The sequence below is a fragment of the Pavona decussata genome, unplaced genomic scaffold, assembly GCF_977016875.1.
Source record: "Pavona decussata unplaced genomic scaffold, jaPavDecu1.1 SCAFFOLD_260, whole genome shotgun sequence".
NCBI lineage: Eukaryota > Metazoa > Cnidaria > Anthozoa > Scleractinia > Agariciidae > Pavona > Pavona decussata.
In genome coordinates, this window is record NW_028145663.1 from 137,804 (window position 1) to 163,056 (window position 25,253).

Sequence of the window (25,253 nt, forward strand, 5' to 3'; positions counted from 1 at the left end):
AAGACTCTGTTTTTCCCTGATAACTCACCTTGTTCAAAAACTGTACACCGAATATACTTATTCACCTCCTGCACACAAACTAGTCAAAATTGTCAACAACTTGCTGGCGTGAAACCAGTCTAACATGGTGAATTTCAGCTCGGGATTTAGTGCACCGATCAAATCAAAACTTCAACATTCCTGCATGGGAATTTGAAAAAATTAGGTTGTTAAAATTCCCGCCTCGCAGTTCCATAAAAGTTGTTGAAATGCGCTACCCTTACGTGCTCCAAGACCTCTCCTCGAGTCTTACATTTTCAGCTTCAATCTGACATTTTTCGGTGGTCACGTTCGGTTCTGGTTTTTACGTGCAGATGTGACAGGCGACATTCGTTCCAAGTAAACGAGCAGGATTGGAATCTAGCCTACTTGTTCAACTCCCCTTGTGTAGCGGAAAGTGAAGAAAATGACAGACTTTATTCACCGAAATCAGGAAAGCCGATTGTATTTTATAACAAAAAAGGTAAGTCAATTTAATTTATGCCTTCAATAAGATTTGAGAGCAATAATATAACTTGATAAGCCGCCCGAGCATTGCAAATGTTAAACGTTTGTTCATCCGCCATCTTGGACTCTGAGTTGTCGATTAAACGTTTCGTTCGATTCTGAAAACACTCATGTCCAATACACCCAATCTTAGTCGAATCGTCAGTAAGCGAAGACGATTCGACTCACCAGAAGTCAGGTCGTGAATAAATGCTTCGCAAGGTCGCTATCGATCGATTCGTTTGCCCTTGCAGTCGACCCGTCTTGCCGGAAGTCGATTCGCTTACGGGATCGTTTGCCCTTGCAGTCGACCCGTCTTACCGGAAGTCGATTCGCTTGCGGGCTATGAGGGAGGGCAGACTGAACGTCGACGATTCGACTCGATTCGACTCGAATCGATCGGTTTGCCTTTGCAGTCGACCCGTCTTGCCGGAAGTCGATTCGCTTGCGGGCTATGAAGGAGGGCAGAAAATGTTGACGATTCGACGCGATTCGACTCGAATCGATCGATTCGTTTGCCCTTGCAGTCGACCCGTCTTGCCGGAAGTCGATTCGCTTGCGGGCTATGAAGGAGGGCAGAAAATGTTGACGATTCGACTCGATTCGACTCGAATCGATCGATTCGTTTGCCCTTGCAGTCGATCCGTCTTGCCGGAAGTCGATTCGCTTGCGGGCTATGAAGGAGGGCAGAAAATGTTGACGATTCGACTCGATTCGACTCGAATCGATCGATTCGTTTGCCTTTGCAGTCGACCCGTCTTACCGGAAGTCGATTTGCTTGCGAGTTATGAGGAAGGGCAGAAAATGTTGACGATTCGACTCGATTCGACTCGAATCGCTCGAATTGATCGATTCGTTTGCCCTTGTAGTCGACCCGCCTTACCGGGAAGGTAACAAAGAAGGCAGGTAGAAAAGCGTGTATATGCTCGTTCTTAAAGCGTTTGCGCGGTAAAGAGCGTGTACACGAGAAAGGAAATATACATAAACTTTCCTCGTTCTTAAAGCGTTTGCGCGAGAAAGAGCGTGGACACGAGAAAGGAAATATACATCAACCTTCCTCGTTCTTAAAGCGTTTGCGCGAGAAAGAGCGTGGACACGAGAAAGGAAATATACATCAACCTTCCTCCTTCTTAAAGCGTTTGCGCGAGAAAGAGCGTGGACACGAGAAAGGAAATATACATAAATCTTCCTCGTTCTTAAAGCGTTTGCGCGAGAAAGAGCGTGGACACGAGAAAGGAAATATACATCAACCTTCCTCCTTCTTAAAGCGTTTGCGCGAAAAAGGAAATATATATATATGAACATCCCAGAGAGAGCGAATATAGATGAACCTCCATGAGAAAGGAAATATACATGAATATTCCTCGTTCTTAAAACCTGTTAGACCGTGCGACGAAATTTACATAAAACCTTCCTTGAGTTCCTGAGGGCCTGGGGACGAGGCTGCGATTTTCAGCAAAGGACGCGTGCATGTGAACTATGGCTGGCTTTATGAAAGACCACATGCGGTTATTTCGGTTTTCTTCTAATCTTAATTTTGTGAGAAGAAGTTAAGTTTTTTAAATTATCTGAGTTGACGTCAGTTGCTAAGAGGTATGTGTGTAGAGAAAAGGAGGTCATTGTCAGTGGGAAGCGAAAGAGTTTGGATGGCGACGAGATCTTTGTTGGTGAATCGGAGAGCCTTTTTTATTTGTATCCAACTGAACATTTTTATTCATCAAAACAGTTAGCCAGCATTTACTGTTTTCTTAAATTTTGTTATAGTTGTGATTATTTGGGAATAGGACTTTCTGTCATCCAATTCTGTCTGTCATCATACTCGTGAATAACAATCACAGAACAAATTAGACTCTACTCACTCCTATTACCATATTACCCTATTTCCAGCAACAATCCGCCTTCCGGTTGAAAGAACGCCTGCGCGAAAGTTTGAGCAGTGATTTTGAATTAAGATTTTTTGCCAGAAGTGCTTATAATCTAATTCCTACACCGTTTCCTAACGGCAAGTAACCATAGCCTTTCCGCTTGCTGCGCCTAAAGGTCGATTTCCACTGTCGCGTAAATTTAAAGTGCGTACGGGCGTGAATTTCATGACTGGCTTTACGGGCGTAAACATGGTAAATAAAATTAGAGTCGATGTATGAAAGGCCGCGCGTAAATAAATTTGCACGCACGCGCATACGTAAGCTTCCAGGCCTGAAAACCCACCCTTCTCCAAGCGTAGCCAGAGAATTTTTCTTTAAACAGAGGTTGTCTCAGTAAACTACAATTTTTTAAGCCTGTTCCAAACAGATCCGGGTCATTACTTCAAGTAAAGAGAGAATTTCCTCAAAACAATCTGCAAATCTGACGCGTAAACGTACCTTACACGCGTGACAGATTTACACACCGCGCGCGGTTTATTATTTCATTTGCTTCATATTTTATACTGTCAATCAATTTAGTTTAACGTAGTTCCGCTATTGCGCAAATATTTGTCAGCTATATAAGCGTATGTCCCAATGTAAATTTCCATTATACCTGAAGAAGGCTAGTTTGGCCAGCCGAAATATAGTAACCTTTAAACCGTATTTCTACGTTGTATCGGTCTCTGCTTCTTGTATCGTTTTTTTACAGCATGACGCATAGGTTGACCCAATCGACTTCCGGTTAGACGGGTCGATTGTAGAGCAAACGAATCGATCGATTCGAGTCGAATCGTCGACATTTTCTATCCTCCCTCAAGGCTGGCTTGCCGTGTTTTTACTAAGTGTCTAGCCAATCGACTTCCGGTTAGACGGGTCGACTGTAGGGCAAACGAATCGATCGATTCGAGTCGAATCGCCGACATTTTCTACCCTCCCTCAAGGCTGGCTTGCCGTGTTTTAACTAAGTGTCTAGCCAATCGACTTCCGGTTAGACGGGTCGACTGTAGGGCAAACAAATCGATCGATTCGAGTCGAATCGTCGACATTTTCTACCCTCCCTCAAGGCTGGCTTACCGTGTTTTTACTAAGTGTCTAGCCAATCGACTTCCGGTAAGACGGGTCAACTGTAGGGCAAACGAATCGATCGATTCGAGTCGAATCGAGTCGAATCGTCGACATTTTCTACCCTCCCTCAAGGCTGGCTTACCGTGTTTTTACTAAGTGTCTAGCCAATCGACTTCCGGTAAGACGGGTCAACTGTAGGGCAAACGAATCGATCGATTCGAGTCGAATCGAGTCGAATCGTCGACATTTTCTACCCTCCCTCAAGGCTGGCTTACCGTGTTTTTACTAAGTGTCTAGCCAATCGACTTCCGGTTACACGGGTCGACTGTAAGGCAAACGAATCGATCGATTCGAGTCAAATCGAGTCGAATCGTCGACATTTTCTACCCTTCCTCAAGGCTGGCTTACCGTGTTTTAGCTAAGTGTCTAGCCAATCGACTTCCGGTTAGACGGATCGACTACAAGGGCAAACGAATCGATCGATTCGAGTCGAATCGCCATAATCCCAGACGAATCGAGTCAGATTGGGTGTATTGGACAACCCTCATGGACGAAGGTACAGAAAGAAGATGTTCTCCTCCAAAAATACAGAGATCTAGCAGATTAGAACAAGCTGGAGTCGGTCGGTGATCGAAGGTGGGTTTTTCTTTTCATCAGAGTTGTTAACTCAATTTACTAAAATAATCGACCTGTCTAATGGGACTGAGTATTTATTTGAAGCAAGAAGACCAAGAAGTGTGGTGAATTACAGCTAAAACTGACCGATTTTAATCGGATTTGTACACAGCTTTTGCCCGACGAATTATGGGTGGACCTTTTTAAACCCTCTGACCTTAAAGAACCCTAAAAACATTACACCTAGAAGATGAAGCCACATTTTGCACAATTCTAATATTCTGTAGAGTTGTGTCAAGACTTGCTCTGGGCGGTTAACTGTCTGAAATCTCGCAGTTCATTGGAATGCCTCTGTGGGAATGCAGTAATCTGATAGATTCGAGATAGACGAGAGATGCAAAAACCTCTATGGGGAGTGTCAATAACGTATTGTATTGCAAAGCCTTTTTGAAGGACACATCTAAGGAGCCTTTCTCAAGCCACATTTTTTGATTGACCAGGGTAGAAAGGTATACAGAAAATGAAAAATAACGTAGCACTATTGTAGCTTTTAATTTGTAATCGTTCTCTTAAAATTCGCTGGAAAAAATTGTCGTAATTTACAATCTGCTCTTCCAAACTTACAATGAAAAATTACAGCCAGGTAACATATCTCCTCACACTCCACCTCCCCACCCCCTTACCAGATTCAAATACGTACCAACAAGATCAAAACAGTTTCATTGCCTACGGTGACTCAATCCTCATTTTAGTCCATTTGGGGCCGGAATAGGGGAGTTAACCGGCGGTTAATTGCTTTGCTCAGTTTCAGGTTCTTGGCATACACAACATGAAATGCTAAGGGTGACAACAGTTGCAAGAAAAAACAATTCCCGATGGTGAGAGGGAATTTGTACAAAATGAAACGCTCAGATCATTCACTGGGAAGCACTAGTGTGATCTGTTTACATTCGACATGTGCAATAGTAATGATTCTCTAGAAATTGTGTGTAGACCGGTTTCCATACCTGATTCAGTACTGTGCTTGATTCTGAGGCACTGGTTAAGGCCAAGTGCACACGAATACCTCAGTGTAGCTCACTTTTCTCGGCCATCAGCTTGAACAACAAGCGTGAAAAACGCGTATGCGTGAGATATGTCCAGAAATGCACGCTAATGAGATTCATAGACATCACAAGGTGTCTCCACCCCTAAATTCGTGCAAAACACAGATAATTCTGTCAAACATGAAGTCATAAGAAATTGACAGAAAGGTCAGTCTTATAGAAATATTCGTAAACAAGGGGAGTCAAATTAGCCCTCAAAACCATCTTAGGCTTCTGCAGACTCATTTGAGCCCTTGACACAGTACTACTTCGGTCCTAACGAATGTTTGGTTTATCAACAGAGTTCTGAACAACTAAAGGTAAATTGGCCACCGTTAAGAGATTCGAGTGCTGAATAGGACCCGACGAAGGGCTAGCACTCGAAACGTCAGCACTCGAATTTCTTTACGGTGGCCAATTTACCTTTAGTTATCAACTCGGTTGATAAACCAAACATTTCTTTCTACTCCTGACCGACGCAGCCAAAGACACCTTCAAAATGGGACTATAATTTACTCACCAGAACGGTCCCAGTCTTGGAGCTAAAACAGACCTTTTCAATTTGCCGCGTATATTTTAACAATTCAAACAAATGTAATTATGTTCGGTTACGAAAAATGGACTGTAATTGAACTTGATGTGATAAATTGACGTATAGATGAAACCGATGGTAAACGTAGTCTTAACATTTAATCACTTAGAGGTATTTGGTAATTCTTGCCATTAGAGTGGAAAGCCGGAATGTGTTTCAAATATTACTAACTCTGACTTCAGGAATTGTTTTGATCGCTCTGTGCATTCTCATCACCGGCATAAGGGCGATCGTAAACGCAACTGATACGTTTCACCGTCGGTTTTGTGCATTTCATTTAATAATTAGCTTTATTCATCCATCTTAAAAATTAATATACAATGGGTTTAAATATAGCCAGACTTAAGTTAAAAATATACTGATAACAATTCAATCATAAACAAAGGAGCCTTGCGGCCCGCGCCATAAAAGAGTTTGCATGTCTTTGGGTTCTAGTCCTTGGCCTTCCTACTGGGCCTGGTACCGATCTTAAGTTATAGCTGTAGCTGGTATTTGACTTTACACACCAAATGGTCATTCTATATGGTTTTAAATTGATGTGACGGTTCGATTTGCAGAACTAGAGCAACACTAGTGCAGTTTTATGTAGCATAAACCTTTAGCCGGTTACATCGAACTACAGTTTTAAAAACATATTCCCGATCCATTTTTTCGGATTTTGCTAATTTTATTTAGTTTTAATAAAAATACTTAGCACCCATCTGGGCAAAAGATTTCCTTTGGTGTCGGAATCTTTTACAGGTAAATACTTCTCTGATATAAAAGTTTTACCTCGTTCGCTGTAAGCGTGTTTTTACCCTTGCAAAAACTTCGCAGAGACTTTCTTAAAGTTTCTGCCAAATCCTCGCCGCTCAAAAACGTTTGCTGAGTTTTGTACGTTGGAATCTAAATCTTGAAATCTGCCAGAGCCTCACATCTCTTGCTGTGGTAGGTAGGAGTGGAGAATCGGTTCTGTTGTGCCTGAACTCATCTCGTTTAGCGTATTTTTCTGTTAATGCAGCTGCCAAGCAATAACCAATTCCAAACCAACATGTTATATTTGCAAACCGAGCGATCCAACTTGCTTGACCTAACGAATGGTATGTTACCGTACGTGAGAAGGATTTATTTCACGAAGCAGTAATTTAATTTCCCTATAGGTAACATATTGCTGAAATCGAAGTTTCAATGTTTCTATCCACTGATGCTAAATGAGCTGATTGATTAATTGATTGATTGATTGATTAATTGATTGATTGATTGATTGATTGATTGATTGATTGATTGATTGATTGATTGATTGATTGATTGATTGATTGATTGATTGATTGATTGATTGATTGATTGACGCCTTTATCTGGATCCTCTACATTGGTTTCTAACTCAACTGTGTTGCTGGTATCAGTCACTAGTACGGCTGTGCTTGTGCTAGCGCCTAACAAATGATATGTTACCGTGCGTGAGAAGGATTCATTTCACGAAGCAGTAATTTAATTTACCCGATAGTAACATATTGCTGAGATCGAACTTTCGATGTTTCTATCCACCGATGCTAAATGAGCTACACATTGGTTTCTAATTCAACTGTGTTGCTGGTATCAGTCACTAGTAAAGCTCTGCTTGTGCTAGCGCCTGCTGTTAAACTGTAACATGCTTGAGACTCGTCTGTTTTGCCGAGATCATAATAAGGCGTGTCTGTTGTCATCATCTCCTCCATTGTACATATCAGCTGTGTGAAAGTCGGACGTTCATCTGGATTCTCTTTCCAGCAGTCCAGCATTAACTGGTAACTATCAATTAAGAGAATTCGTACCCAAATTTCAGTTCATTATGTTAAAACAAAAGGGCTCTACTTGGTATTGAAATGCTAAATAATAGCATGAAGAAAAAGCAGCAAAAGTCGACAGAACGGTAAAAACAAACGGAAGAGAAACTTAGAATGCAATTGACGAAATCTTAAAACAAGTCAATTTTCCTCAAAATCAGAATTTTTGGGGGCAGAGATGTCTTACTGTGTGACAAATTGATTTTATCTTGTACGCTTTCGGGTATTTCGGTGAATGCCGGGTTCAAAACACAACTACGATCAATCAGTCGGTGTTAAGTTACAGACAAGAGGATACGTTTCTAAAGAAACTGCAGTGCTGTGTCGGGGGGGGGGGGGGGGGGAGTAGAAACGAATACAGCAACGACAACAATATTTACAATATTGTTAACTCACACTTTTGGTTTTGTCAGCATAATTACGCCACCGTATAGAGACGCGGGTGCTGACATTTCGAGCGTTACCCTTCGTCAGAGTGATTCCCTCTGATGAAGGGCTAACGCTTGAAACTCAGCACTTGAATGTCCTTACGGTGGCCAAGTTACCTTATCAAACATCAAGTTACTTACCACTCATTACTGCACGTATTTGGCTTCTCCATACGATATCCTGACTTTAGCATATCATACAAGCGTCTGTTGCTTATCCCAGGATATGGACAGCCTCCTATAGAATTCGGGTGAAAATGGTGTAAGTTTGAATAGAATTTCTGTTGAATTGAGAATTTTAACAACTGTGTATTTTTCGTAAGCGAATTCCATCTGGAAGGCTTTTTTCAAGACTCCCGCACGCCAATTCTGACATTTAAGACCCGGTTAACGATTGAATACTTGACAATCGTCAATAATCAATGCGTAGAACTAAGACAACTAAGAAAACTAAGCAAGGTTGAATCATTGTACGCTGGGATTGGTGGATTTCAATATTACTTAACTGATTTCGTTGGTTTGTCAAAAACCGTTTATTGCCGACAAAATTGTGATGAACGAAATTTTTAGTTGGAGTTTGCTAATGAAATGGGATTATACCCTCCCACTTGGAGTATAAACCCTTGATAGAAGTGGAAGTATAACCATTAAGTAAATAAAGTATATGCTTACCCATAGTAGCCACTTCCCATAGAACTATTCCAAAAGACCATCTAAAACACAGGAAATCAAGAAAGAAATTAGTTGTTTATTAGATTAAACGACTTCAACGTTGGACTTTAACGACCATTGTTGAGGTCGTTTTACCCTAAATTATGATCCAAAAGTCACCACAAAGTGTGGCATAGTGGTTAGGTGCTGGGAGGAAAGGTTGGGTTTTTGACGACAAATTACCTTTCCCCCCTATGACCCAACGTAAGCTGAGCAGCTAAGACTCATTAAGTAACAAATTGAGGAGTAATACGAGAACTTTATTTTTAGCAGTGCAGTTTGGATGTTAGAAAACAAATTACCCTTCCTCTTCCGAGGTACGTTGTATGGTGATTTTTGAATAATTTGAGTACGCAGGCGAACTGAAGGCCGGATTCCCTTCGATGGCCAACCTAGCCTAAAGTTCGAATAGGGTGGTAAAAGGTACCAGACTAGGGAATAAGATGCATATTTACAACAGCGACGATAGATTGATAGATGTTGTATATGTATGATATTATTGCTAGTAGATAATAGGTACCGAAAACGTTCAAATGCTTACACGTCACTCCTTAAAGTATATATGCCGCTCTCAAGAGCCTCGGGTGCCGTCCATTTGATAGGCAGCTTTTTCGTGTTTTTCACCTCGTATATATTACCATCACTTGTGTGGCGTAGCAAACCGAAATCTGCAATCTTCACCTTCCTGTCCTCACCAACGAGAATGTTACGGGCTGCTAAGTCACGATGAATGAATCCTTTGCTGGCCAAATATTCCTGTGGGAAGGATGATAGAGATTAAAAGCCACTTGATACTTCATGTGACCTGAAGGGATGGACAACCAATGTAACTTCGTAAATACACCCCTTGACATATTCAGTTTAAAAGCAGCTAACAGCCGCAATGAATAAATTTATTATCAAAAGTTGACAATGCGTCGTAGCTGTTGGTAAGACTAAAATCTGTTAATTGTAAAGTCACGCCTTTTTGCGTTGTCGTTGATTTTCCGGGCGTCTATGTGCAGACAAGTTTCGTTTGTATGCATCTTGGCAGTAATAAAGTTGAGCTCAAGCTCGAGTCTGATCTGAATTTGAGTCTAGGTGAAAAAGCTGTTTTAAAAGTTATCAGTGGTACATCATTTTTTATCCTTTTGCCTCGTTTACAGGCCTTTTTCAACAAAAGAATATTTGATCGCAGGCTCAACTGTAATAACAGCTTTTGAATTGAGTTGCTTTTAAGCTATTGAACAAAACAAAAAAACAACAACAACAACATAACATTCATCCAAGAATGCACTAAATGAATTTGACCCTTTTATTATTATTTTTTTCTGTGATACGTACGTTATCTCCTACGGCTCGTTTGGGCTGTCTACTTACCATTCCTTGCGCTATCTGCCACGAAAAACACAGCAGATCTTCTGCTGAAATGTCATCATTATCGTCGTCACCGTTACTGTTATCAAGTTGCTCATCGTCATTATGGATGGTTATCATAACTTCCGTTGTTTCCGTGTTGGTAGCAGTCAAATCTGTTTCCAGGGTATCATTTTGCCCAGTTTCCTCACCGCACTCTGATGGAGATGGAAGGTCTTTTCTTTTCAAGACGCGGCTATATTTGATGGAAGGCACTGCTAAGGTCGACACGACAGGACGCTTCTTCCCTTCATTTGTGTTCTTGGCACTAGCTGGATTTATTTGGCGCGTGTTGCCTTGCTGAGATGGAGTACATTTATCCAAGGTAGTGTCGGTGTTGGTCTTCTCCAACCGGTCACTGAGAATGGCCACTTGAGGTATCTCAGACTCTTTCCCTTGATGTCTGGCTCCATTGCCATCATTTGTAAATTCGCTTTTAGTTATGATCGTCACCTCAGTGTTTTTGCTTGATACTCCAGAACTGCTGCATGGATGTGAGATATCGTCAGCTCCTCTAGCTATGTTCAAAAGAGCGCCTTGATGATCTTCCTGCTCACAAACTCCCAGCCTCTGATCTTCAGTTGGTCCAGCATTAAGTTTTAGGGTATAGTTGAGTTTGGAACTTGTTCTGTTGTCGTCCGGCCTTCCAGATTGTTGTGTTTTGTGTCCATTCTTGTTGTCATCTTTCCTCTCCGCAGGCAGGTCCAATTTGCGATTATCTCGCTCAGCTCCTCCTTCTTCATCAATTTTCCCTTCTTGTACTTTATCGTCAGACCTTCCTTCCTGGTTGAAGACCTTAGACTGTATTGTCAGGTTTTCTTCACCACTTGTCTCAACATCGGTCAGTGTAGCAGAGGTCAACTCATTAATGATACCAACGTCAATACTATTCTTCAATTTAAGCTGCAATTGGAACAAAGAGACAATATAATATACATCCACTTTCTACAGAGCGAGGTCGTGACGAAGAGAATATCTTCCGAGAGTATATTCACAGCGACTTTTTGTTTTATCATAGTAGTTCGGTAGATCATCGAAAGACAAGTTAAACTGAGATGCTGTCCTATAATGCAACACATTCAACGAATGCCTTATTTTGCACAGGTCACGTGACCCCGCATAACAAACTGTGTCACAAGCGAGAGGGATTTGAGCCATCGTCGTCGGTCACTGAAGTTACCCCGCTTGTAACGTGTATATGACAGAATTTTAGTATTTGCCTGATCAAAATCTTCATGTTGTTGTTGCGTGAAAGTCGAAAAAAAGGCCTTCTCAATTTTCTTCTCCAAGTTTGAGGCGAATAAAAGTGTCAAAATTCACTTCCGGTTGGGTACAATACCGCGCAAAACGGGAGAGTGGGTATAGTAGAGCTGTGACGTCAATACAGGAAAGCTTTTCTTACGATTTCTCTATTCCTCAGCTGCTTTTTATCTAAAGAGAAAGAAAATTGTGTGGACGGAAATGTGAATAGGAATGTTGAATAATCAGAATGAAACAACTGAAGAATAGAGAAACTGCGAGACTAATTATATAAGCGTTCCTGTATTGAGATCACAGCCCTACTATCCCCAGTCTCCCGTCTTCCGTAGCATTGTACGCAAACGGAAGTGAAATTTTAGAAGTGTAAAAAAGGTTTCGTACGCCTTAGTACGCGGAGAAAAAATTGACGAAGATGGGATTATTATCTTCGAAACATGACCGACAAACCACTAAAAAAACGCTCGGAAATACGTGGACTCTACGTTCGTTCATGACCTTTATAGATGCAAAATTCCAAGATTATTGCTTCAGTTTTACGCGCACACGTTTGGCTTTTAGGGAAAACAGACCATCGACACAATGTGTCAGAAGTGCAAACTTTCTGCTCTGGGCCGTTGCAGCCACATTGAGGCTGCTTTGCTCTTTGTTTGAGATTACGCTGAAAACATGGTCATACAGTATCAGTGGCCTGTACAAGCAAGCCGTGCTTGTGGAACAAGGGATAATAGGAAAGTGTTATTAATTTTGTTTGCATTGGGTATTGATGTCTATTATCGTGAGGCAGATGATAACTTAATGTATAACTAAAAGTTACCATTTCACAAAACTGCCAATTACCAAAGCAGACGATTTTAGATAAACTATTACCCGCTTATACGCTTGAATAACTTTTAAGATCCGATACATAAGAGAGCAGTGTAAAGTCCATTAAAAAATGTTAGAGCTATCAACTCTAAACCAGGAAATCTAATAGATTCTGACCTGGAGCCTCTTGTTTCTAAGCCACTGAAGAAGATCCCCATGAGGAACATACTCCAAGATAAGCATGATGGGTTCTGTCCTAACCCAGTAGCCGAGCATGCTCAGAACATTTCTATGAGAACCGATTTTTTTCATGAGCTCAATTTCCTGAAGAAGCTGATGTCTGCCCTCCTCATGGGCTTCCTCTAAAAGAAAAAGTAACATTTTTACAATTTTTTTTTTCGGAGTTCCATCTGTAATCTGTAATATACTGAGTGCGTATACGATTTACAAGGAAAATCTAGAGAATCTACTGGCATTTCATTTAACTCTGTAATGCATTTGTAAAATGCATTTAAGGACGGTGCCTACTTTGTTACTGCGCATACGTTCTGCTCATCTCGAGATACTCGGGTTTCCTATGGGCGGTGCCTACTAATATAGGGATATTTTTGCGCGGTTTAAAACTATGCGGAGAAAGCAGAGCTTAACAAGTGCTCTTGGTATTTAGCCCGGAAAGAAAATTGAGGGTAACCATTCATTTTTCAGAGATAATAAAGTTTCAATTTGATAAAAGATGCCATACATTGCTTTGTATTTTAGCACTTTTTAGAATTGTTGTTTCTTAAATATCTCTAAAAATTGCGTGGTCCCCCAAATTCCCTTTTGGATATTCCAATAGCCCTTGCTTAGATCTGCTTTTCCTGCATTGTCATAAACTGCGAAAAAATACCTCTGAATTAGTAGGCACCGTCCTTAAATTGTTCACCGAGGTTATAACTATGTTAAAAAAAAACATTTTAGAGAGGTTTTATAGAGTTCTTAAAATGTCTGTAAAAAGTGCGTATAAAATTTCCAACGAAAAATATATAGTAATGGCATTTTATAAAACTCTTTAAGCTACTTGAAAATTGTTTGAAAATTTTATAAGGAAAACTGAAGCATTTTATGGACATGGTAGAAGTAAAGTAGTCAAAACAAGGTTAAAATTTACAGGCTTTTTAGGGCATTTACAAAATGGATGTAAGTCTGCACGTTTGTAGGGACTAAAATTTACAAGAAAAATTAATGTAAAGATTTCGCAGATCTTTCATTCATACTTTTTGAGGCTATAAATGAGAGATAGCAGTTAGATAGCAGTTTATTGTGAAAATACGCTTAGCTTTTGTGAGACCAGCAAGCTATATAGCTAGGCTCACAAACTAGTTTACAGGTATGTCACACTAAATGCTCCAGTAGTCTCGTGTTCAACTCCTCAGTCAGCCGGCTTTGATTCTAAACCACGTTATGATCGAATGTGAAATATTTGTTTCTGCCCAGTTTGTTACGTTATCCCTGAAAAAGCCCCTCGGGGAGAGGGTAACTAAGTATATTGTTATTGTTACTGCTATTAGTCGAGCGGTTTCGGCACTAGATTTCAAATCCGGAGTTTTGACTTCTACCCTGGGCACCTGCTGGAGATGAATTGTTTTACGGCGGAACTGACTTCAACTCCTCCGACGTGCATGGTTGTAAGTAGTTATTCTGATCCGCCTTCTGTGAGTCGGGATTCATAATCATCATTTTCATCAGTTTTTGTTGATTCATTATCTCCATAACTTCCATATCACCATCTTAGTATAACACATGCCATCATCTGTCTGTCGGTCGTTCTGTCTGTCTGTTTGCCTATCTGTCTATCTTGAAGAGTTGCTAAAATATTCATTTGCCAGGACAGTATCTTTGAATACTACAAGTAGTAATTTTCTCACCAAGTAAAACCTTAACAGCAACGACGCGTCCTTCACCCACGTCTACTCGTTCCTCCTTGGGCTTGAAAAATGCTTCTTTCTTTGGTAATTCCCTCATGACTCCTTTGTGAACCTTACCATAAGCACCACGACCCAGTTCCTCCATGATGGTTAGCCGCTCACTTGGGACTTCCCATAGCAGCAAGGGAACTATACTGGACTTGAATCTAAAAAAAAGTTTAACATATAAATGTGTGCGCTTACACTTGATCTTAGTCATTTTTAATCCATGGCTCTAAGAAATTGATTGCTGTAGGCATACTTGTATAAATGTGGCTCGGGTTCGATTCCCAGCGTTGACGCCTTATGTGGGTTGAGTTTTTTGTTAGGTCTTGGCACTGCTCGGAGGACTTTTCTCCCAGGATATCTAGTTTTCCTCCCTCCATAAAAACCCACACTTCTAAATTCCAATTGGATCTGGAACGCACGAATACCTTTGAAACGAGTCTAGAAAGCAATTGTTGTTTCCACGAGTTTTTCTTGGGCACGTCAGTTACAATGTTAAGGGCAGATACTTCATTGTTAGAGGTCAGTTTACCAAGATATTTGAATCAAGAGCGATTAAACTTTCCAGCATTTCCTTTCCGAAATTAAAGATTTGTCTTTGTTCTTATTTATTCGTTGATTTGAGTGTTTTCCTGACTGAATGAATGAATCCTTGTAGCATTAAGCCACTTTGCTTGAATGTTTCGTGAAATCTGCTTCATTTGATTTCGGTCGGTGTTTCAGTTGTCATGTCTTAAATACATTCATTTATTAAAAATAAAGTTTTTTTTTGCAGAAGCTGTAATTTCAAAATTTCTTATTTGTCCTTACTTCATATTTATGCCTTCCTTCGCTCATCAACATGCTAGCAATTTAGATGATGAGATGCATTACTGAGCTCAGTGTGGAGTTAAAAGAAAACGAGTAGAGTAAAATGGCTAAGTGCAATGGCCCGAAGCCGCCTTGATTTAAATGCCAACACTCCATTGTCTGAAATATATATATAATCAACATCAGCCCAGTAAAAGTAAGGGCACAAAACGCACCAAACCTTATGAGCTTGACTCGAAAGCGTCTTCACTAGATGAAATTGCGAGTGCGATAACCGCCTCAATGTCACACAATGGTTCAGTCCCGATAGGGGGTATGTTTTAAATGCACCATCATTGGCCTTTACAACGTAGCTCGAGTGCAGACACGCAATCTTCCCTCACGCGTTACAAATATGGTGTAATTCGCTAAGAGGACATAAAATCCTATTTTCAAGCAAATATTTCATTTATAAATTTCATTGAATTACTGGCGTTGGACGAAGGAGAACGCTTCTTAAAAGGCCATTTCCGAGTTGCTGTGAGCCTCACTATGAAAGCGAGGCTAAGAGCAAAACTTTTCATATGAAAATTAGTTTTGTTTGCATATGAATGAAAACTAATTTTCATAACAAAAACTTTGCACTTAGCCTCGATTTCATAATGAGGTTGAAAGCAACTCGGAAATGGTCTATTTGGCGGGTGCCTCGTTTTCTCGTTTGCTGGATATCATTTGTAACCTGAAGGGAAGTCTCTTGGCTTTTTTCGTTTGCTACTTTTGGGCTATGCAGGCGCGGTGGTGTAGTGGCTAGCGCGTCGGACTTTCGATCGGAGGATCTGAGGGTCGTTGGTTCGAGACCAGGTTGGTCTCTTCATTGCTGTGTTGTTTTCTTAGGCAAGAAACTTTGCTCCACATTGTCTCTCTTCACCCAGGTGTATAAATGGGTACCGGCGACATACTGCTGGGGGTAACCCTGCAATGGACTAGCATCCCACTCCTGGGGGAGTAGCAATACTCCCAGTTGCTTCATGCTACATAAACCGGGCTAGGCTCCGGCCGTGTGAGCCAGTTAGTCTCTTGTGCGAGTTTACCTTTACCTACTTTTGGGCTATGGCTGAGTTTTTTTAGGGTCACAAAAACTGGATTTGAATGGTAATTACGCAAAATTATGGCGACCTTTTGAGACACATTGCAAGATTTTGTGCTTCCTGAATTGATGAAGCGTTTGTTTCACACAGTAAGACTGGCGAAATGTGGGCCAGGCATAAGTATTCGATCGAAGTAATCAGTCGAAGTAGATTGATGGTAGTCTAATTTCAAGTGGAAGGAAAGAAATATCTTAGTTGCACTCTGACATGGGAATTGATGATCTGACATACTTTTCTTGGCGGACTTCAGCGCCTTGTCTCCGTTTGTAGTAAATTATCCCCACGATTATCGTAGCGATGATCCCGACCAGAGAAACACAAATTGCAGCAGTGATGCCAGCTGTCGTTTCAACATTATTTTTCCCAGACTTTGTAGAAGAAGCCTCGACCTTAACTGTCAAGATATAAATATAAAACATTTATATATAAAAATAAGTAATCAATATAAGTAAATAAATAAACAATGGCGTGGTCGTGCGCTTTGGCGGGAAAAACTTCACCCATATAACAATTGGTTTTGATGGGACCACTTAACACGTGTTTGGCCTTTCTAAAGTTTGTAGTCTCAAGGGTTCTCCTGACAGAACTCCACCATGAGTGAATCCTTCTTTTAGAAAACTGTCTGTGAGTTTGAATCATAAATTTGTTTGCTCCTCGAGGATTTCAGGCCCTGCTGTTAATTAAACATTCATGCAAAATTAAGGATAAATGAGATGGTGCATTGTTAATCTTTATGGTAACACTTGTCTGTGACTTAATTTTCACCGTCGACCAGTTAACTGTGTGCGAGAAGTAGATAAGGAGTTATCAGTAATTTAATTTAATTTTTGACTACAGGAGACCTGTTATTATGGACAAACTTTGTACGGATCAAACTTGTCAGGACGTAATTTTTGGCTTCGGTGTGTTCATAATGGCTTTATGCAAAAAGTAAATTCATTGACGTCAAACCAAGAAGATTGATTTCTGGAAAAAAAAAAAGCTACTGAGTTTTGACTGGTACTGTAAGTTTTGTATGTGGGTTAGTTTTTCGGGTTCAATTTTTTTAGAGAGATGCTCTTTTTCTGGTTTTCGTTATGGCAGTCAATACCATGGGTGGTGATGCTGTGATTAAATACATTTTGTAGTTTCGGAATTACCAATATTATTTCAGCGATTTTTTTTGTGTTAATAACTTCGGTGAAGAATCAGTTTGCAATTTTGACGCTCGCCTAAATTGTGAGAGAAATTAAGAAATCCTAGCCGTTTCATCCGCAATGGTCTCAAGTGACTTAAGGCTTCTGGTTTATTTCATGTCTGTGAACTGCATTATAAAATCTGATAGTGATTTGCACGGTAGTAAGGTCACGTGACATGATAAATGTGACTGAGACAGAGCAATGGAAATCTTACGTCAGCCGAACAAACACTAAACATAACGCGTTGTCATACCTCTGTGTGTGTTAATGTTCCAAGAGATCGACCAGTCACTTCCATACTCCATAGTTCCAACAACATAAACAGACTTGACAGCGATTTCATACTCCTTGCCCCAGTCAAGTGATATGGTACGAAAGTTGTTTGTAATTCGGTGGATTTCAATCCAGTCATGATCGCTGTCATACATGACCTTTTTTATTTCTCTGTAGCGTACTGTGTACTCCACAGTGCAAGCACTGGTTATTTGGGGATTCCATTTCAGGTCCACATATCGACCATCGATTTCCGCTCCTACTATTTTTGGAGGTATCAGCGGCTTGCCTATTAATTGAGATAACTTTTAATAATAACTCTTTAAGACAGCACAGACCAGAGGTTACAATGGAATGCCGAAGCCAGGGGCTTATATGGCACAGGTGGTCAAGCGAAGAAAACAGATCGATGTTACAAGATGTGCTGCTACGTTGCAGTGCTAAAGATAGATACAATTACAAAGATACTACATGACAAAAGGCAGCTAAGTTAAAACCCTAAATAAATGCAATTCCAAAAATAGGAACGATTAACAAGATACTATAATTATAACAAATTGAAGCCAGCTAAATTTAACCCTAAAATAAATATAAATACAAAAGTTTATTTTTAATAACTATTATGACGAATAATATGTAATAAAAACTCTATATAACGAACGATTATGAAAATTTCAAGCCAGGTAATTGATTGGTTTTATGAACAAAATTCAAAGATTTATTTAACAAATAAAGAAGCCTCGACTGTGCTCTGTTCTGTTGTAAAGCACGCAGGAAGCGGCTGGAGCACGAAAGAAGTGTAGGGGGAAACACGAGACGTAGTCAAGTGTTTCGCCCTACTTCTTGAGTGCTCCAGCGGCTTCCCAAGGGCTTTACAGCAGAACAGAGCACACTCGAGGCTTCTTTATTTGTTTAATGATAAACAATCCTTTTATTTCTCCACGCATTCACCCTATTTTCAAAACAAACTTGATTTTCCAAACTAACAGAAGTGGCGTCAGCGTGCATCTGTACTCTCATAAAGCACGCTAAAATAAGCCAATCACAATCCTTGTGAGAATGGTTCAAATGATTTAATTCATTGGACAAGACGAAAGCTGTCAAAGATGTCAAAGCAAACCATCAAAGCTCACAAACTTTGCATAGTTCGAAAGTAACGCCAGTACTTCTTCATAGTTTTTTTCCATTTAAAAATCAGGATAGAAACGGTAAAATGTTCAGTGAAAACCGATGGATTTGTGGCTCATGAAGATCCCGACGTTATAACATGGCAATTCGAAAACAAACTGCTTAAAGCTTACGGCTGATATTAAACCAGCTGCTGCGCTGTGTTTTGTGAATGAAGAACAGTCGAATTCACGCGAGGATTGCTCGAACTGTTGACACCATTAGGAAAACTGGGCTGCTATGACCACTGTGGCCTCACACTCAATGCTTCAGAGAGGATATTTGAACAAGCTGTCAGTTGTTCACTCGAAGGGTGAGCGTTGTAATTTCTGACGCTTGTTCCATTGCCGTGAGCGGAGGTGGCCATGATGTGCCGTGATGGAACTTGCAGGGAAAATCTTAGGATCTTGCAAGTTTATATATATATGTGTGTATTCGCTAATAATTAAATTTTCATTTTTCCTCAATTTTTTGTTTGATTTTTTACACGAAAATATAGCTAATGAGCGTTTACTGCATTTTTTTAACACTGTACTTTTTTCTTAAAAGCTTATGGCATTTATACATCTCTCGTTCAAAAACTTGAGCTGCCCATTCTGTGTTATCTTTGGTGTTTTTCGTCTCTGCCTTCGTTGTAATTTCGTCAATTTCGGTGGTTGATTTGTATGCAAATCTCTGTTTGTTTTTGTTTTCTACTTGGCTCTGTGTTTTAATTAATTTCATGGCTAACGTCTTCGGAAACTTCAATTCCAATCACCGTGTTATTTGTACTGTTTTGCATCGGATGGTCTATATCCATTGAAGCTAAGGGCTCGTTTTCGTTTTCTAGGTTATATAAGACGTCTGTGTGAAAAAATAATAATAATAATGAATAAATAAATAAAAAAACCGGGAGAGAAGTCCAGGCATTTCACAAACGAGCTGGATGATGGCGTGACACCGTTGCTCCATGCATCTGTACTCTGATGAAGCACGCTGTTATATGAAAACTTTATTATAAGTAACAAAAGGTCAGGTAATAGATTGGTTTTATTTTAAATGGAGGTAAAAACGTAATCAAAAAAGGTACCAGTAGCTGCTATATCGGTACAAGGTTTGTTACAGTCAAGCCCTTACTGGTGTTTATTTAAGATCACCTTTTATAAATCAAGGAACGAGTACACCACTATTTTCAAACTTGCGACGTTAAATTAAGTGAAATCGTCCTAATGGATGCTCATCTGAAATATCGAATGTTGATTTGATAGTAGCTAATTCCACGAGAAGATTCCAAGTAGAATTCATGCTGGTGCCAAGTTTTGTTTTTTGTTTTTTCCTTTGTCTTCAGCTTAATTTGGTCTGATTTCTTGTTTGTACGCTAAGATTGTCGACTAAAATTTTTTGTTCGTATTCGTTGTAGTCATTGACGGGTCATACTTGTGGGTTTTGGTGCACATTTAGGTGACTTGGTCAGTACTTGAAAGGAAAAGGCAAGAGCTGGGTCATACAAACCCTTCACTTAAATAAATAAATAAATAAAGCCTTTAACTGTTTTCACTTGATAGAAACTCCAAAAGATGAAATCTTACCTCTATACATGTCAGAAATCTGCTCCAAAGACAAAACCTCTTGAATCAAGTACAAATCCATAACTGCTCCAACAAATGGCTGGGTTATCAGCGGATTATCAGCCGGCTTATTTCCAACAAAATAGTAGGGCTGATAAGTGTCGGGAGATAAAAAGAAGTTTTGGTTCCATTGTTTCTTTAATTTCCTTTCTCTGCCGTTAACGAAAAACATGATTTGAGACTGTTCGCAGGTAATAGCAATATGAGTCCATTCTTTACTGTTAAAGTTTGCTTCTTCCCAAGTTTTGTAAACGGATTGAATCAAGAGGGTAGATTCTTTTATTACGACGTAGACTGGTTTCCCACTAAGTGACCAAATTGCTATTATAGAACCATTTTCAGCAGCGGATTTTAACCAAAATGCAATCGTAAAGTCACAGTTCGTGATGTTCACATTGGGTACAGTAGCGTAGGAGCCGCGTTTACTGAAATACGCGGCCCTGCTAGCGCTGTCAGGACACCAGCCGTCATCCGTGAAGTTCACAGGACCAAAATACCTTGAAAAGCAAAGAAAAAAAAAGAGTTGATTTTGAAGCTGGTTCAAAAACTTGCGAGGCAAAAATTGCACAGAAAATCGTCCGCGCTCCTATGATACACGGCATCAAATTTTAGCCAAACACTGTGCAAAAAAATAGTCGTCGGGTGTAACATCGACTTTAGTACTCACTGAAACTAGATTTGATCATGATATGTTATACATGTTTTGAGGAACTAACTTTTAAAGTTTCAAGATTTTACAAATTTTTTGAAAGGTGATTTCTCAGATATCGCAATGATATTAACCCTTATTGCCAAGTGCGACATCATTGTGCTCTTTAAGTTAACGCTGTCCATTTAGCATATTGTTTATTGTTTGATATGTGTTAATGAGGTTAAATGTAACAAGGAAGTGAAAAAAGATTCGCCTTTTATCTCCCGACACTGGTATCAAGTTCGATGAGTTGATCGTCAGTATACTGATAAATCGCCACTTTCTTGTAATTAGTAAATAAATCCGTTACCCTTTTCAAATACAAAATCTACACACACACACACACACACACACACACACACACACACACACACACACACACACACACACACACACACACAAAAAGATAGTGACAAGGCATCTTCCTAGCTACTTCCTGTTTTTGAGGCGTTCGCAGGCACTTGTCTTTCATAAAAGGTACTTGCGCTGTGATTCGTTGACGCCGAAAAATTTATTGCCAAGGGAGGGAACCACTTTGGCCCAGTATGCACTCAATGGTACTGTTTTTTACTCAACGAAATTGCCCCAGTTTGGAGACTAAAACAGATCCGTTAAATTTCCAGTTTATGAAGAAATAAGGAGTCAAAAGTGCACATATTTCTTCTGGAAATTGGACGAAGTAGAGCGTTGCCTTTACAATGCATCTTCCAAACACTACATCAAATCCCACGATTTCAGAAATTCGTTTTCTTGACGTCATACTTTGTCACTCTATTGAGTTCAAGCCATCGAAGTATATTGCTACTTTACTAGAGCTATCAGAAATCTTTGCGGAAGTGACTTCATAGTGAAAGCAAAAGGTTATTTCAATTGTTTACGCGCGTGTGTAATTCAGTGGGGACACCCTAACAAAGGCAATTAATTCAAAATGATTAGCAGTAATACTAATAGTTCTTATTGGTTACTGACCTTACATGTTGATCAGAACCATCTAAGCGCCAATGGTAAATAGTCTTTTTTGCTGAAACAAAGCGTAAGTCAATAATAACAAGAATGAAAGCTTTTTTTTACAGTTCAATCTTTCGTAAAATACTTTATATCGCTACATTTGCCTGTTAGACCGCTTAATGTCAAACGTGCACTCTGTTGTAAATTACTGTGGTAAGTCCCACGCAACCGATATGAACACTCTGATGGCAAGGGAAGGAAGGACACTTTTGACAAGGAATCTCGACTATAAACCTAGTCGGAACCGCCCTAACACCTCATTGGTTAGACTTTACGCAATCTTGGTACCTAGCACCGATGACGTCAACGGATTATCACGTGGGCATCATGTCGCGACAAATAACATTATGGCTCCATAATGTTTGATTATATTTACCATTAGCTATCACACATGAGATATTAAGCCAATGTAGACCGTCTTTTGTGGAGAAGGGAGCGGATTCCGCCCTCAACTTCTGGAGTATGAAAGCTATTATAATGACACTCGGACAATGGACAGTGGATCCACTTATTTCCTTTGGCGTCCACAAAGGTACCAAACACCATCTTTGTTTTCTGGATTTCCCAAAATATTTAAATAAACCACCGCAACTGAGCAAAAAGAAAACAAAAACCGATAACAGCCCACGAAAGTAATTTAAACACATAAAAAATAACCCTATCTAGACCGGGCTTTTTTTTGCGGGGGGGGGGGGGGGGGGTCATCTGGGGATATCCTTTGCCCGCCGCTCTAAAACTTCGCAAGTATAAAAGCTATAAAAGTGAGACTTGGCCCGCAACGCGAATTTATGACGTCAATAGGACATTTTCACTATTGCGTCAGTTCACTACAACCACCAGAATCCTTTAATTTTTTTTTTTTTTTTTTGCTTTCTCGTGCAAATTAGAGCTATTGTTCTTTGCTGTCCACTGGGATTGCAAAATTTGAATTTGAAAGGGAAAACGAAATGAATTCTGGTAGTTGTAGTCGAATGGCCCCATCATGAAAATGGCCAATTGAATTGGCGATTACGCCATGATTGCCAAATGGCGGCCATCTTGGATCCGCCATCTTGGATTTCTAGAATTTATTCAAAACATCAAGAAAGCTCCAAAATTGAACGAAAAGTAATCAAAACCATTAACAATGACATGAGCTAACAAAGTAAAAGTTACCGTAAGAAAAGCAATATCTCTTCATTTTGAAAAGGTAGTTTCTATGTTGTGAAAAAACTGTCAAAAATTGGTTGCCATTGTAACATCAAAGTAAACTGATAAGGGACATCATGCGACCACATAACATTTTTCGACATGTTATCCTATTCCCATCCTTTGTAAAGTGCTTCAAGAGACTCAACACACTTATTGCAACGTTCATATTCCCGATGTTCAAATGTTCATAATATAAACAACGCATTTTCTCCATCGCATGTTAGCAAAAAAAATGACCAAGTTAAGAGGTTTAATGCCAGTTAGCGGGTAAAACTTAGTACCTTTACAGCCATAGAGCTCCACCCTCATTGAAATTTGGTTATGCCAAGCTGTTGGTATGAATCGGATGTAACGCGCTCTGATCGGTGAATTAAGTTCGCGTTCAACAACAGTACTTTGGTCTGTGTTTCCAACAAACTCCTGAATCGGCAACAAGAGAAACATTAAAGAAAAGGTCGCATTGTTAAAATTCAATTGTAAATTGAAGCTTATTTCTCTTTGAAATGAGTGCATCAATCAAATTTAGTTTATCAGAGTTTCGGTGAGAAAGGCCTATCTTACTTTGATCACACTTTTTCCTTCTTCGTAGTAGTGCTGCAACCTCACACCATTTTCACTGTACTGCAGTTTGTATGTCTTTACCCACGCTTTATTAGCATGACCTCCTTGTGTTGCAACTTGAGTTACTGTTGTGTGTTGATTACCCAGATCAACCTGCAGCCATTGCTTGTCGTCATTTTTGTGAGCCGTCCAGGACCCTTGAAAATCCAGTCTTCCCTTTGCGGAAGCATGGTTGGAATCCCAGTGTGAAGAGGCACTGATTTGTGCGTCGGAAATCGAAAGGCTCTTTATACCAAGCGCTCCTCGGCATTCTACAAATTGACAATCATACAATTTAAGTTTTGAAGAAAGCGTTTCAGTTTTACCAGTGTAATGAACATCTTATTGTATTATGATGAAAACCTGTCTTCCTATAGATTGCACATTCCCGCATTGCAAAATTTCTAGGTAAACTGACAAGTTAATATTGAGTTTATAATTATCCAGAACAAAGGTTCGCGTAGGCGTTAAATACCTGATAACAGAAAGTGTTAAATTATTTCCTTAGATCGATGGACATGGCACATGATTTGCTTTCTGTAGAGCTGTCCTTTGATGTCCGTTGATGTCCTTCATGTTGCTGCACTCCCGTTGCTGTTACACAGTGTAAGTGTTTTGGGTTTCCGTTATATATATTATACAGCTATTTCAAATAACGTTGTCGGATCAAAGTATAAAGCTGTAAGACAAGACCTCAAGATTCTGTGGATTTTTTTTATGAATAAGATAACGAAAATCAGCTATGCCTCGCCCGTCCAGTGAAGATACACAATGGCGTGCCATTTGGATGAAAGAAATGTTGGGATATCAAGTGGATGAGGTGGTAGCCTCTTTGAAGATGTCTTTAAGCTTTAAGCTTTGATCCGACAACGTTAATTGAAATAGCTGTATATGAGTAAATCTGACATTCTGGAAATATTGTAGACCAACGTTGGCTTTTGTTCGACAATAACGATCTATGCGTTAAATTAACCCTTCTAGACATGGCTTGTTTTTGTCTTCTGTGGCCACGGGCGTGAGGCGGATCCGCCAACCTCCTCCCCGCCCCCTTCAAAACTCTGGGAATATTAAGGCTAGACAATGACATACGGAAAATGAGACGTTCTTCCAAAGATGTTTCCTTTGAGGTCCACATAGGGAAGTAAAAACTTGCTTATCACGTGGAAATTAAGTCATGATTATCAAACGGCGACCATTTTGGATTTCCATATTTCTCCCAAACTTCAGAAAGTCACCCAAAACGTAAACGTAATCGAAACCATTAGCAGAACACCAAAATAAGGTGAAACTCAATCAATCAATAAAAAAAAAAAAGATAATTTCAAGAAACGTATTTTTTTTTCATGAAAATATGTAATATTCAGTTTTCCGGAAAAAAAATGGTCACTATGGTAGCATCAAATTCATTGGACAAATAGTTCTAAACGTTCAAAGTCGACGCAAGCAGCATTGCCTCGT

General features: G+C 39.9%; 2 protein-coding genes and 1 long non-coding RNA gene across 5 annotated transcripts in view; 2 read left to right on the plus strand and 1 right to left on the minus strand.

The window, feature by feature from the left end:
• Window positions 1-25,253, plus strand: part of LOC146456102 (coiled-coil and C2 domain-containing protein 2A-like) — a 266,183-nt gene that overhangs the window by 81,177 nt on the left and 159,753 nt on the right. The window lies entirely within an intron of this gene.
• Window positions 464-24,488, plus strand: LOC146456107 (uncharacterized). The gene is made up of 3 exons (XR_014858862.1): window positions 464-506; window positions 4,054-4,133; window positions 24,304-24,488. It is a non-coding gene; the product is annotated as an uncharacterized LOC146456107 (long non-coding RNA).
• The window catches only part of LOC146456108 (uncharacterized), a 60,922-nt gene continuing 41,698 nt past the window's right edge, over window positions 6,030-25,253 (minus strand). For 2 of the 3 annotated variants that reach the window (XM_085093514.1, XM_085093515.1), the window contains 13 exons: window positions 23,757-24,067; window positions 23,477-23,615; window positions 21,966-22,017; window positions 20,267-20,802; window positions 17,512-17,820; window positions 16,312-16,474; window positions 14,099-14,304; window positions 12,369-12,553; window positions 10,092-11,030; window positions 9,274-9,488; window positions 8,694-8,734; window positions 8,163-8,259; window positions 6,030-7,558 (listed from right to left, as the gene is read on the minus strand). In XM_085093514.1, coding sequence (XP_084949640.1) covers window positions 7,330-7,558; window positions 8,163-8,259; window positions 8,694-8,734; window positions 9,274-9,488; window positions 10,092-11,030; window positions 12,369-12,553; window positions 14,099-14,304; window positions 16,312-16,474; window positions 17,512-17,820; window positions 20,267-20,802; window positions 21,966-22,017; window positions 23,477-23,615; window positions 23,757-24,067 — 3,422 coding nt within the window. In that variant the 3' untranslated portion in view covers window positions 6,030-7,329. The remainder of the gene's footprint in view (window positions 7,559-8,162; window positions 8,260-8,693; window positions 8,735-9,273; window positions 9,489-10,091; window positions 11,031-12,368; window positions 12,554-14,098; window positions 14,305-16,311; window positions 16,475-17,511; window positions 17,821-20,266; window positions 20,803-21,965; window positions 22,018-23,476; window positions 23,616-23,756; window positions 24,068-25,253) is intronic. The other variant, XM_085093516.1, reaches the window with a different exon arrangement.